Genomic DNA, 13720 nt, shown 5'->3' with positions numbered 1-13720 from the left:
CAAACATATGCTGAACAAGCAAGGAGAGTGTAAGCGAGACAGCCAGCAGCTATGTCTAAATCAACTCTAGTTTCTGCAGTATTTTCACAAAGACATCTACTGGGACTCCACATAAAGCAAACAGCAAAACCCTTGGGACAGCATCTGAGGTCTTAGACTGATATCTGCAAGTAGGATAAAATAAAGAGCACACAAATATATCACTGCAAAAGTCAATGTTTACCTCGCAGGTTTTGATATGTTCCTGTTCCCACTCTGTCCTGACCTTATCCAGCTGCTCAATGTTCTGTTTGTACATGTTCTCTGTAAACACAGGCACACATAATAGAAACCAAACAGTTAGGAAATCATACAGGCTTCCTCTTTTTCTTCCTATTAGGACTGCTGTGGTTCTGAATACTTTAGGCCAGTGGTTTCCTAAAGTATCACAAGAATGTGTGAGCTTGAAACTGGTGGGTTGTAAGGATATTTTTGCGTTTGGTTTGTTTGTTTGCTTTGCAACTTTATACTATAGAAAGGGTGGTTTGCTGATAGTCTATAAACTTTACAGTAGGGATAATGCAAATCAGAGATGAAGAGCCTGGACCTTGGCCAGAGTGCTGGGGCACTGAGCATCCTTAGGCTTGTTCTGTGCTGAGCCAGCCACGTACGCCATGGAATTTAGTGCAAGCTTTCACATGAGCAGTGAGGGACAGGTCTGAACTCATGTACCAGCTCAGATGCCTGCAGGCGTGGCCTTGTGGACATACGCGATATTTCTGGCTGGAGAATGCTACCATGCTCGTGTCGGCATACCTGGGGACTGTCTATCTGCTTTGGGTGGGCTGGGGGCAATTTGAATGTCATTCTTTTGCGCTTTCAAACTTGCTACAAGAAGAGCTTTCCTGGGTGAAGTCCCTGAGGAGATCACCTATAACCTCTTTAATGAGGGCAGGAGACTCGCATTTCCACAAAGAAAAGAAGAAGTAGATGACTATCAGGTTGCCATTCTTCAGAAGCTTCTTTGTTAATCTTTGGATAGGTGACTTTCAGAAACCTGACTGCAAACAGCCAGCCTGCGTGGTTTAGATGGTGTTCTATCAAAATCCATGTGCTGGTAGATGTTTGCTGAGAAAAATCTTGGTTCATTTGCAAACAGAGCATCACCTGCTTCTCTTGCTGCTTCTCTGCATTGCTTGGCTTTGTTCTGACTCTGCAACAGGAAAAGAAACACCCCAAATTAATTTCTGACCTTATGTTTTTCTTCTGCCACGTTTTTTTTTCTGCTTGTTCCTTTTACCTTTTAGGGAAAAGGCTCAAACTTGCAAACACTTTTTCGCTATCCTGCCTTTGTGCACAGGCCTGAATGTGTGCTATGGGGAAGGGACCAGAATTTCACAGACACAGCCATGGGTCCACTGACTTCAAGGGAAATCTGGCAATTTCCATTTTTCCATTCAGACATCCCTGCCATAGGAGCTCAGTGCGAGCGTGATCCAGCCTGAAGCTTGTGTCTGCTGGCCGAGTTGTTTTTCTCAAGTGTTTGATGTGCTTTTCTAATAGATGTTTATAAGCAGAAATAAATGGCAGTTAAAATTCTTCATCTTCCAAGCTCCTCATTTAATACTCAGATGAAAAGAACACAGCCTTTAAAATACTTTGCAAATGCCAGATTATTTCCCATAACAACTCAAAGCCTAAAAGCAAAATTCACTGTAAGTAGAATTTTTTGTAAAAAACCTGCAGCTTTTCACAAATGAAAATACAGCTATTATTGACAGCTCTGTACTCCCAGATCTTTCTGCACAGATGGTGATGACAGTACATTAATGCCCGGCTCTAGACATCAGCGTAACACATTCTTCCATTCAAGACAAGGCTCAGGTGGGGGTTCTTATGACCATATTCCTCATCACAGCTGGCTGGAAAATCTATAGTAAGCTGGGAACATAAGATTCATTCTTACTTGCTTCCCAGCCCAAACTGTTTGCAAGTGCTGGGCAGAACTGAGCAGCTGACACGTTCCTTGTGCGACGCCTTTGCGCATTTCAGATGTGCTGGCGTGTGTGGAGAAGGAACAGCCAAGAAACACCCTGGGATCCTCCTGCGTGCAAGGATCTGGGTCAGATTTTGATGCCACTAAGAGTTCTGGCATCATTTCTGTAGGGCCAGGATTTCATCCCCTTTACAGCCAAGCTTGGAAGGTTTTGCTCATCAAAGACTAGCAAATGCTGGAAATAAACGTAAAGTTCTGATGCTGATTTTAGAGTCTTCATCTCCCCGCTCCTTGAGATGATTTTTGATCCTTTTTGCTTACACTGCACTGATTTTTATCGAGCCAAAGGGAGTTGGTTTATTTTGTTTCTCCATCTGTTCTGCTGTAAAATGTTCCCATTAAAAGTTAGTGAATTGTCAGCTACAAGTATCAAGACGATGCAATGAAGGACTGCAGTGCCTTAATTTCCAATGATTTATTTTTGAGTTTGTAAATTTACTTGAAATTAAACTAACCATAAGGAGAAAAATGTTGAGGAAAAATATGCATTTTAATGTAAGATACTATACCTACTAAATGTAAGCGACCAAAAGGCAAACCTAACGGCATACCATACTCCTGACTTGTTTCTTTTTTTGTGAATAATTTTGGAAAGAAATCTCATTCAGTTTCCCTTCAGGATTCATAGAGCAATTAGATCATAGCCTGGGATAAATTAATTAGATAACTTAGTCCCTTTCTAGCCTTTTAAAAAACCTTTTGCCTATTGCGGAACAATATCACTGTTACCAAAGGAGTTTGTGAAGGAAGACCTCATTGGGAAGGTGCTTTTGTTTTAAATTAGAAGGGAAAGCAGCCCCTGGCATCCCGTAGAGTGGGTTGTTCAATTGTATTCTTGTGTACCTTGAAAAGGAAAAAACCAGTTTTCTCTCTAAATAGCAATGTCGTCTGAGGTACCTTTTCTGTTTGCTTTTGGTTGCCTGAAGCACTTGTCCGTTCAAAGAACTGCTCGGCTTCATCCGCTTCCTTGCACTTCTGTTCATAGGTCTTCTTTGACTGTATTGAAATGTAATCAGATGTGAGGGTTTGGGTTAGGGAACAAGGCTGGGTTGTCTCTAGCGTGATATTCTAGGCATTTTCTGGTTTTTATGGGCTCAGGGACCAGATCAGTACCCAAAACCAGCTGCCTACAGTTCCTGTATCTGCAGGCTTTCCAGTTGGAGAGGTTTCCTCCTATTTACAAGATTCCCTCGCTGTTTTTAAAAACGTATTTACACAGACTGAAAAATTACATTTGCTCCTATAAGCATCCATGCCTAGAAAGAATGAAATCCTGTTTGACCTGGGGCATTGTTCATCCCACATTAACTGTGAGTATTTGTTTTGGGGACTCTTCAGTGAGTGCAGCAGGGAAGATCAGCTGCTCCTTTGTAGCAGGAATCACATCCTCTTGCACTCACACACACTCTCACACATTCTTGGCCTTTCTTTAGGTATAGGTACATGTGATACAGATTTCACGCTCTCTCAAACTGGAGCTAGTTTGCATTGAGAAACCTGCACAAAACCTCGCTTACCTCCATAGTTTTCTTATAATGGGACAACTTGCTCTTTTGCATGCGCTCCATTGCAGACTCGTACTGTAAAAAACACACAGAAATAAGTATTTTTTGCTCCAGACTTCTTCCTTAGGAAAGCCATTTTCAGGGCCTATCTACACACCATGTGTCTGCAGGGAAAATGACTTCACTCTGCTTTTGTTTCTAAGGTTTCCAAGTGATACAGAGAGCATCAAAGTGCCAGGTAAAAAAAGAAATCCAAGATAATTCTGCTTCAGTGGTGTCTGTTAATAGCAGAGATGATATAGATCTTCATTTTCTTCCTCCCTTTTATTTTGTTTTCTGAAGGAGATTACATAGCGTAACACCCAGTCACAGTGCCCATCAGCTCTGCCGGCAGAGTTCCTTTGCTGATGCAAGAACTTGATCCCACATCTGTGCAGACCAAACCACTGTCTCGCCCACATGAGAAAGGGTAGCTGTCCATTTTAAACACAAACAATTCCTGTGTAGCTTATATTCCATTGCTTCTGGCAAATTTATGCTCGATGGGATTTGATTTCCATATCATTATCTGGTCAGCGCTGGAAGGACAGTGCTGAATTCTCTTTTGTGGCTTTAGTTGTGACAGTGAGATATGCTCCTACTTGGCAGTGTATGGGTTCTTCAGTGGGACTTTTGGTCCTTAAATCTTTATATTCTGCTTAAGCAAAACTCTCTGCAGGGCTACCCAGAAGCTTGCTTCCTGTTGCATTAAACAGAACAGTCCTGAGAGCAGCTACAGCCCAACACAAATTACAGCATTTTGGGAGGTAACCAAAAACGGTGACACCATCTAGCATGTCTAATGTTGACTTCCCCTAGCTGCATCTTGGATGGAGAAAAAAACTTGCCTAAGGCTCTAAAGCAGTTTTCCCTTTTTTTCAGGCCCCTCTAGCTTTTTCCAGTTGAGTTATAGGCTTATTATTTTCAACACGAAAAAGATCCTCTCTCTTTGCAAATCCTAGTGGCAAAGTGCTGGGGGGGATACATGTGCTGATGAACCTGCTGCACGCTATTTGTCTTTATTTTGTTTTATTGTTTGCTTCATCAGGTCACTGTGGACCTCAAATTTCAGTAGCAGCACTGGTTTTTATCCACTCTTATATTCAGAGTTCTCTGCTATTCCAGATTTCTCGTGTGTCAGGGTTGTAGATGTGAGATTTTTGTGGAATTGGATACTGGTCATATGCATTTTCACTTGCTTAAAATTGGCAAAGAACTGGATATTTTATTTTACTCCTCCATCAATCAGTGCTTTCAGTGTTGAGTGTCTGTACCATCTGTTTTCAAGCCCAGGAACCAGAGGAGTTGTAAGAGTGGCCACCCTTGTCTCTATTGAGAGCTACTTTATCAAGGGACTTGGAGCTTGATAAGATCACAGGGCATGAAATGGCCTTAAACATACTCAAATTTTATTATAAAACATCAAGTAGATGCTATGTATTCCATATATTTGTAATTCAGCATATATTGGTGTTGAATTCAGCATAATATTAATTTGCTTTGATGTTTTTAAATGTTTGTGTTACCCCTTTATTTTAGTACATCTTGAATATCATGTGGGATCATACCAAAGAAACCCAATTAGCAAGGGTATAAAAAAAGTAAGGATTAAGTTCTTATAGGAATAATAATAGCATCTGCAGTTACACTGGAGAGAGCAGAAGTGACTAAAGCCTCTGTCTCCTGAGTTCAGAGCACAACTCTATTTCCAGCTAGGATCAGAAAGAGATTATTTTCCATATCCCACTGCATTTCCACATGGAGTGGACAGGGCACACTGGGCATGTTTCAGCATCTTTTGCAGTAGTCACAGCCTGTGGCTGCAGGCAGGTCATCAGTGTGGACCACTGACCCAATCTGTTTCAACTTTTCTCTGTTTCTCACCTTTTTTCGTTGCTCCTTCTGTCTTTCTCGGAACTCCTCTATTCCTTTCAGTTCATCCTTCAGCATTACTGCCAGCTGGATGTGAGAGTTTCCAACGCTTTCAATTTCTAAAGCAAATCAGAATTCATATGCAGTCAGTGGAAAGGTTTAAATATGAAGTCACGTTTTTCAGGAAATGTTTGTGGAATGTGGCTGCTGTATGACTTGTCATGAACCGGGCAGCCTTAAAAAAGGCCTCCCTGTGTTTCTGCATGTACTGACACTGCTGAGGGCTCACACAGCCTGAATAGGGCTTATTGCAGGTCCTCTGGGTGCCTGCAAAATGCAAGGGGAAGGTTCCTGACTGCAGAATTGGAGCACCCACTCAGAGGAGCCTTGGCGAGTGCAGGGCCAGCTGCATTTCTTGCTTCTGGGGCTGGAGGTCAGCACTGCGGTGGAGACGGGGGGAAGGAGCTCAGACCTCCCTCGTCCCCCTGTGTCTGCTTTCCCCCAGCTGCACTGCCGGGTTGTCATTGCTGTTGGGAGCCAAATGCTGGTTGCAAGCAGCCTTGCTCAAATGTCATCAGACAAGGTTGCAAGCTGAGAATTTCCAAGGGTCAGCAAAGACTGATTGAATTTCAGAGCACCTGGCTGATGCTGTTTGGAATGGCTGGTAACTTCTCTGCATTTGTCGGCTTTGGTGCCTCTGAAATGGAACCTCACATTTTCCAGAAATGTTGAGCTCTCCCACCCAGGCTCTAAAAATACCTTAATTCACTAGCTGCTCTTCCAAAGGGTGTTTTTATCTAAACAGCAGGTGCCAGTAGCCGGGTACGCTGTCCTAGCGGCTGTGATGGGGTTACATTTTCTGTGCGTGAAAGGTTTTCGTTCAGCCTTGGGCACATTTAGAAAGCATGCTGTTTCATTGCCAGTGGTTTGCAAAGGAGGGAAAAGAGGTGATACTTTGTCTTGATCCAGATAAAACTAATTTGAGGAATGAGCCATTTTGTTTGCCACCAGAGAGGGTATTTATTCCACCACCTTGGAGGGCTCCCAACGAGTGTCCTTTCCCTTTGCTCTGCACGCTGCAGACTGGGGCCAGACAAGTTGGAAGTGGAGGGGGAAGGAGGATGAAAGACCCCGGAGGGGATGAACACATTGTGCGCCTCTCTTACCCAGGTCAGAAAAGAAGATGCAAATACTTACGTTGCTTGAGTCTCTCGAATGCCGCCTTCAGCGTGCTGTGAGGCAGAAACAAGTGTGCTTTATTAGTACAGGCTTCTAAGGGTGGGTTGTGAATCTAGAGGAAATAACTTTCCCTCAGAATCTCAGAGATTCTCATAGAGATAAAATTCTTAATAGTCTTGTAATAAAAGCTGACCACTCTAACAAGCACAACAACATCAATCTGTTACCATCAGGAAATGCAATAAAATGCTCCATGAAGCAAGGAATTGCACTACTCATTATGCACACCCTCTTTTTTAATCCCTCTGTAGTTGTGACTGTGAATGTTAACAGACGTTTCTCTATTCTTGCACCTTGCCAATGGATACAAGTCAACTGAGTGAAATAAAGACTGTCAAGGGGGATTGGAATTTAGAGCACTAGTCTGAGGGGTAAAGTGGAAGCAGCTCCACCCTTTATGTTGAATGCAGCACCAGCGAGTTTTTCCTCCTCAGTCGCTCTTGAAGCAAAGCAGCTTTGCTGTGCAGCATCCTCTGCACGGTGCTTTCTGAGCACCCCCTTGTGGCACAGCTCGCTCGCCTTTAAGAGACTCACAAATGATGCAGGGGTGGTACAGAGGCTGTGAAACCCTGTTGCTCGCAGGGGTTTTTGATATCCCAGAAGCACAGCATGAATAAACCATGCTGTGAGATCAGGCCAGGTGCTGGGCTGTGAAGTTCAGCATGGAGATGAGCAAAAAGAGATGTCAGGCTGCTCATCTGGACAGATCTATGTAAATAAGTGGTCCTGCAATGTGGAGTTACAGAAAGGCACAAACGGGTAACGATAGATCACCTGATGTCCTGGGTTTCGGCAAGCCAAAGTCCATTCTAAGAAAGCAACAGAGATACCAGTATAGAGGCAATGGGAGAGGAAAGAGCATAGTCTGTAAGAAGCATTTTCCACTTAATTTGCTTTAGCTCCCAGTTCTCAAGCTGGCAGTGCATTTGTATATGCAGAAGCCAAGGCTGTGGTGTGATTTGGAGGTTTTTCAGATGCAGAAATCATCTATTCAAGAGCCAGAGTGTGGTGTTCCCTGAAGGAGCCAGTTCTGGGATCTCCATGGAGCCCTGGTCTACCCCAGGCAGCAGCCCAGGAGAAAAACCTGTTAATGAAGACCCTAAAATCTCCCTGGCTGAAGCCTGGCTACTGGGAGAGCCCAGAAGAGGATGCACATCACTTCCCACCCATGTGCAGCTGCAGATGGGTAGGGAAATCCTGTTTCTCTTGGGCCGTTTCAGGAGTCTGAAGAGGCACATGAAGGATCCTGATTGCCCTGTGTTAATTTAGGCTGGACATCTGTTTCCTAATCCAAGCTTGCTCTCCCAGTAGCAAGTCTGCCTGGCCAGGCATAAGAAAAATGAACAGGCCAGGGGAAAGGCCGGGCCTGTCCTCAGCGATAGCTGCTTTGCAATCCGCTTCCAAATCTAAATTGGTAGAAATAGAAGGGAAATATTTTCAGCCAGAGAGATGAGTACTGAGCAAACTGTTCAGTCCTTTCAGCTTTCAGCTGGATCTGTTGTGGTGAATCTCCTGAGATAACTCAGGGAAAACATGCTAGATTATTTTTCAGTTTTGTCCTAATAACACTTTGAAGTATTAATAATACTTCAAGGGTCCTAAAATTTTGAAGGTTCATTTTGCAAAAAAATGTGTCTGGCCTGAAATTTTCATGGAAACTATATTTTCACAACACAAAGGAAACAAACAGCATTCTTTCCAGCTAAGTTAATTACAAGCATGAAATTAAAAGACAAGTTGAATATCAGCAGCGGAGATATCTTTCTTCTCACCTAAAAGCTCTAATGGATAATTTTGAAAAATTAAGTCCATACAAGGAATAAAATTTGCTTTTTCTGAGTAGATTTTCCAATAGGACATGGAGAATGTGCTAACAAATTCATGTCTGAAATAGGTAAATACTGGAGTGTAAAAAACAGAGGACACTCGCAGACTGCTTATAATGTTTGCATGCTGTGTTGATCTGTTGTTCCCAGACGCGTTTTCCTTTGGTGATTTGGGTTATACAAAGACTGGCAAAATTGCTATGATAGATACTGAAAAATATCACTTTCTCAGTACATACCAAGGACAAAGGCAATTTACTGTGTTTTTTTTTGTTTGTTTCCAGGCATCTGAGCTACCAGTGTAATTCATGATCATATGTGAAGCTTTTCTTCTTTTTGCTGTAAGGGCGAGGGTATCTTCTGGTATAATAATGCATCCGGCTCTGAGCTGGAGAACGGCTCATTTGCCCCCTGCCTGGTCTCTAATGGCCTTTTCAGAAAGCTCTGGCCTTTTGCTCCTCTGTGAAAGATTTGTTCAGCCAGTTCCCTCGCAGCTGACCGGGGCAAGGCCACAGTCCGTAGGTAAATTGGTAAATACTTAAGCCATTTCCTTCCTTCTTTTTATAAGAATTTTCTAAAATCAGTGAATCAGATCTCATTCTTATGGGGCTTAAGGGAGCAGCAAATATGTCACTGTGCAAAGTTATGTGTGGGAGAGAGTAAATAAATCACATTTTGCCCCATGGATCCAGCCAGTATTCCTTTATGACTTCTGGGCTGCGGCAGCAGCGCTATAGATTAGCGCCTCGTTGCTCCGAGATGCTCTGATTACATCGGTGTGATATATCATTTCAGTGCTTTGGAGGGTTTAATGGAAGCAACATGTAGCAGACATACAAGTGGGTTTTAATTTTATCTGGGCTGGTTTGCATGTAGAGTACCTCTTACCTATTTGCTCTTGGGGGGGGGGTGATTTTCTAATAGCATTGATAAGGGCTTTATTCTGAAGCATCCAAAGTGAGGACATCTCACTCTCATGGACACTTCAAAAGAGTGTTTTATCCTCTCAGTATATTATGCTGCTTAGCATTGTGGAAGTAATTATTTTTGTTTGTTTGTTCTGTGGCCACATTAGAAAACCTGGGTTTGAAAATAGTTCAGGTAAAACTGAAAATTTGCCATTTGCGTTTGTTTGGGTTTTTGTTTTGCTTTAATTGCTTGCTGCCGACATTTCCGTGTCAGTTCTGAAAGACTGTTCAGCCACTCCAGCTAAAGACGGAACACCAGCCTTCCCTTCGGGCATCCCTGCGTGGAGCCTCCTGCAGATGACTCACTGAAAACAGGGTTGGACACAAATTTGCTGTGCACGTTTGTTAAATGACTCCCCCTTGGACATTTAAAGATTGGATTTGTCAACATTAATTTCTAGTGGAAACAGGGTTGACTCTGAATCCAGAGTAACAGGGACCGGATAGAGCCAGTGCAACAGCCCCTTTGCTGCAACTTTTGGTGATTTTTGCCATCTAGTGGCTAAAATATTCTTATAGTTTTCTGGGATACCGACCCTGGCTTCTGCCTTCATTTGCTGTAGTCTCCTGCTACGGCAGAATTGAGCTGCTTTTGTAAAATACGCACGTTTCAGTGTTTGTTTTTTCAAGTGGAGGAGGAGAAGGAGACTAGCAGAGCTTGTAGAGGAACAGAGGAACCAAGGGGAGAAGCTCATTACAATAAAGCTCACCCATTGTTCAGTGTTTGTACCCTGTAGATTGCAAAATACTTCCCCAAGTGAATTTACTCAGTACACCAAAGCTGGAAAGGCAACCCTGTCTCTCTAGGGTACTGACCACTAGTCCCTGTGGCTCTCCCCTAACAGGATATGTACAGAATGCATCGTTTCAGACCCTGGTTTGATTTTTCTCCCAGCAGAACCTGTCCCCTGCTTTCAAGGCACAAAATGCATCCTGTATTTGAGCAGAGTTGCCTTGTTTTGCACTCACCCATCGTCGCAGCACAGGTATGACGAGTAATGGAGAACCACTGGATCTGATCATAAATCCATTTTACTCATTGTGAAAAATTCTCTTACAGTTAGTTCAGGAGGGGGACTCCATTTGAACAGCGTGGGATGACAGCACTTTAAAGTGAACTCACCCTAGCTGCTCTCTGTATTTGCTTTCTCTCTCTTCAGTTTTGGACCTTGTTTTTGCTAGAGAACTGGGTTGTTGCTAGAGAGCAGGTTGCGCTGGGCAGTCCTACATGACACAAGGATCACCAGGAAATGTGCTGTAGACAAGGCTCTGGTACCTTCTGCTTCACAGTTATCAAAAGCTGAATTTTATGGCACCAGAGATGTAATGGGCAGAGCTCTGTCAGCAGCGGTGCTTTACTTACAGGTACACCCACTATGTACACTGTTGGACCAGTTTTGGTTTTTCGTTTGTTTAGTTGGTTGTTTTTTGGGGGGCTTTTTGCAACTGTAGGCTAGATGGTTTGGGCCCTTTTAGGACTTTGCCTTTAGAGGCTGGTTTAACTGAGTAATTCAGAGAGTCCCTTTATATCTTGTACACAGGAAGGTAAAACAGGCTCTTCTAACCGGAAAACCACAGCTCTTTTTCTTTTCTACCTTTACTTGGTGAATAGAATTGTGAAACAACCCCACCTTCCTTTCTGGTAGGTTTCCATTTTAACATCAATATGATCTACAATATTCTGTTCTTACTGTAGTTTTTTAACATGTTCTTTCTGAAATTGAGAGGAGTCTCTGCCAGATGAACTCTACAGATCTCTTTCCAGAAGTCCTGTTCACCCTCTGCCACCTTAGGTTCTGATGACATGGTTATGAAACCAAACCAACACCAGTCTCTGTGATCAACAGCTGTCTGTCTTCCTACCACACAGGCAAGACCCAATGTGGTTTTACCAACATGTCTTTCTGTGAAGCCCATTGGTGGTAGTAACGTGTGGGGAGAACAAATTCAGAAGCATCTGGTCTAAAATAATTTGCAACTGGGATTCTGTCTGCATTGCAAAAAAAATGAAAAAAAGAGGGAGGTGTTGTGCTCTTTTAACAGGGTGGTAACTAAGTCACTGCCAAGTCCTGGGCCAGGCACATAGCAGAGTATTTCACATGAGAATCATGTCTAACGTTGCTTAGTGGGGATGCGATGAAAAAAACATTGAACAGTTAATTTTGAAGGGATGTTTTCTACTTGTTCTCAGAGGAGCGATAAATGGAAAGGCAAAACCACTCGGTGTAACTGGAAAGATCTCTGTACAGGTCCCAGCTGTGCTGTGGTGTCTAAGGCACCGGTGGCAGAGAAAGGGTGTGAGCAGCACCCTTGCTCTGAGCAGGAGAGCCCCAGTTTCTGTCTGTCTATAAATCAGTGAGAGAAAGACATTAGCTGGCATGAGCTCTTATTGGAGGCTGCACTGTGCAAATTACATCCTTTTTGATTCTGGAATGACCTATGCCATTCAAATCAAAGGATTAAACAATTAAAACAACTTTTTAACCTTCAACATAAAACTAAATTTCTTCATGTTCTCTTGTAAAGAGAGCAGCCCTGCTCAAAAATGCCTATCCTCATCAGCAGAGAGCTCCTCGAGGTTGGATTTCACAAGACCTGAGCAGAGACTTAGGTTTTTCAGAGTATGTGCCTGGGTCCATTTTCACGGAGTCTTCAAAGTTCCAGTGTGTAGAACTCTGTGTGGGCTCAGAACATTTTGGTGGAGAATAACTAACCATGGAAGGATGTGACCTTCCAAAATGACTTTTAGATTCAGTTCAAAAATGCCTGCTTTGTGTGAATAATACAGAGGATTCTGTATATTATGTGACAGATGCGCTATATTTATACACAGGAAGCAGCAATTGGCATTTCGTTACAGATGCCCTCACCTCACGCTCACTGAAATTTTCTATTTCAGGCATTGCAGAGAAGGGCAGAGCAGACATGGGCTTGAAGGAACTACCCTTTCCCATGGTCTGACGGAGATGGTAGTGGAAAAGGGGGCAGCAAAATGTAGGAAATCATATACATGAGAAGAGACAAGCAGAGCAAATGACAAAAATAGCTGTTGTCAGACTAGGCAGAATTTAACCAGCTACTGCGTGTTTACATCAGTCATTTTACAAAAGAACAGAGTTCCCAGAGGCTCTATTTTAGCTGAAGCTCAGGATGGATCTGAAAACTGGGCTCTGTAGTATGTTCTGTTTTCATGTTGTTCTGCTGAAGAGCTGCCCAAAGGTACTGCCAGGAAATTCCCAGTCACCTTGCAGCCCGAAAGGTGTTTCCTCGTAAAGGCAAGAGCTCTGCTGAGAATCACCTGTGGTGTATCGAGACATGGTTGCTATGTGCGCCAGGAACAAACACTTGCAAACTTGATCTCGATTTGTAACTCGGTTAAAAATCCCCAGTTTCTGTGCATCCTCTCCCATGTGTGCAACGCAGAACGTGGAGAATACAAAACTATACAGCAGTTTAAACTTCATAATATGTAATTCCCTCTCCCCGACTGGATATTGGTGTAAGCTGGCATTTGCCAAGAATACATGGCTGTAACTTTGTAATCATCTTTTTCATAATTTCTTCTATGATTAGAGGCTATGAAATTGTTATTCAGATATTGATTTTCGTAATTAAAAAAAAGTGGCATAACAAGGCTTTAAAATTAGTACAAGGGAGGAATGAAGATTTTTAAAATGCACTTTAGCCCTGACTTGTGATAGGTGAGCTGCAGGGCTGCACCTCCGAGGAGCATCCATCCTTCCCCACCCGCCGCACCCCTCGGCTGGGCCCGCTCCCCGCCTGCCCGGCCCCCTCCCAGCTCCCACCCGCTCAACAGCTACGTTTGCAACTGATGTTCTTTCATGCTCCCTTCCAATACCTGTTCTCTGCCCAGTGTAGAGAAAGGCAAGTGTGGTGAGGTGGGCTAAAAATCAACAAAGAAAAAGGCACTTCTGCACTGGACAGGGAAATACGTTGCTTTATCTTAAGACTCAGGGGCTGCTAAAATGCTTTGGAGTTTGAAATAAGAAAAAGCCACAAGAAAGCTCCACTGGGGGCTGTTACATACAAAGCTGCTGCTGGTGTGGCAGCCCTTGAACCACCAATTGTTCAAGGCTAGAAGACTGTTTAGGCAAAAATATTCTGATTTATGCCCTGTTCTTCTACTTTTCCCTTGGGATCTAGTTCTGGGGACAGAAAAACAGGCTGAAGGGATTTTGTTTGGAGCCTGTGTGACCCTTCTTGGAGTCTTGCACT

The 13720-nt window shown here is 43.3% G+C and overlaps 1 protein-coding gene across 2 annotated transcripts in view; it reads right to left on the bottom strand.

Annotated features, from left to right (window-relative positions):
* Positions 1–13720, bottom strand: part of PSTPIP1 (proline-serine-threonine phosphatase interacting protein 1) — a 46745-nt gene that overhangs the window by 12050 nt on the left and 20975 nt on the right. For both annotated transcript variants that reach the window (XM_065847493.2, XM_065847494.2), the window contains exons 4-9: positions 6649–6683; positions 5464–5570; positions 3553–3615; positions 2933–3031; positions 1147–1192; positions 224–303 (exon numbers count right to left, since the gene is read on the bottom strand). In XM_065847493.2, the coding sequence (XP_065703565.1) occupies positions 224–303; positions 1147–1192; positions 2933–3031; positions 3553–3615; positions 5464–5570; positions 6649–6683 (430 nt within the window). The remainder of the gene's footprint in view (positions 1–223; positions 304–1146; positions 1193–2932; positions 3032–3552; positions 3616–5463; positions 5571–6648; positions 6684–13720) is intronic.

The sequence above is a fragment of the Patagioenas fasciata genome, chromosome 12 (genome assembly GCF_037038585.1).
Source record: "Patagioenas fasciata isolate bPatFas1 chromosome 12, bPatFas1.hap1, whole genome shotgun sequence".
Lineage (NCBI taxonomy): Eukaryota > Metazoa > Chordata > Aves > Columbiformes > Columbidae > Patagioenas > Patagioenas fasciata.
Note: the sequence above shows the minus strand (reverse complement) of the source record. Positions and strands in the feature narration are given on the sequence as shown.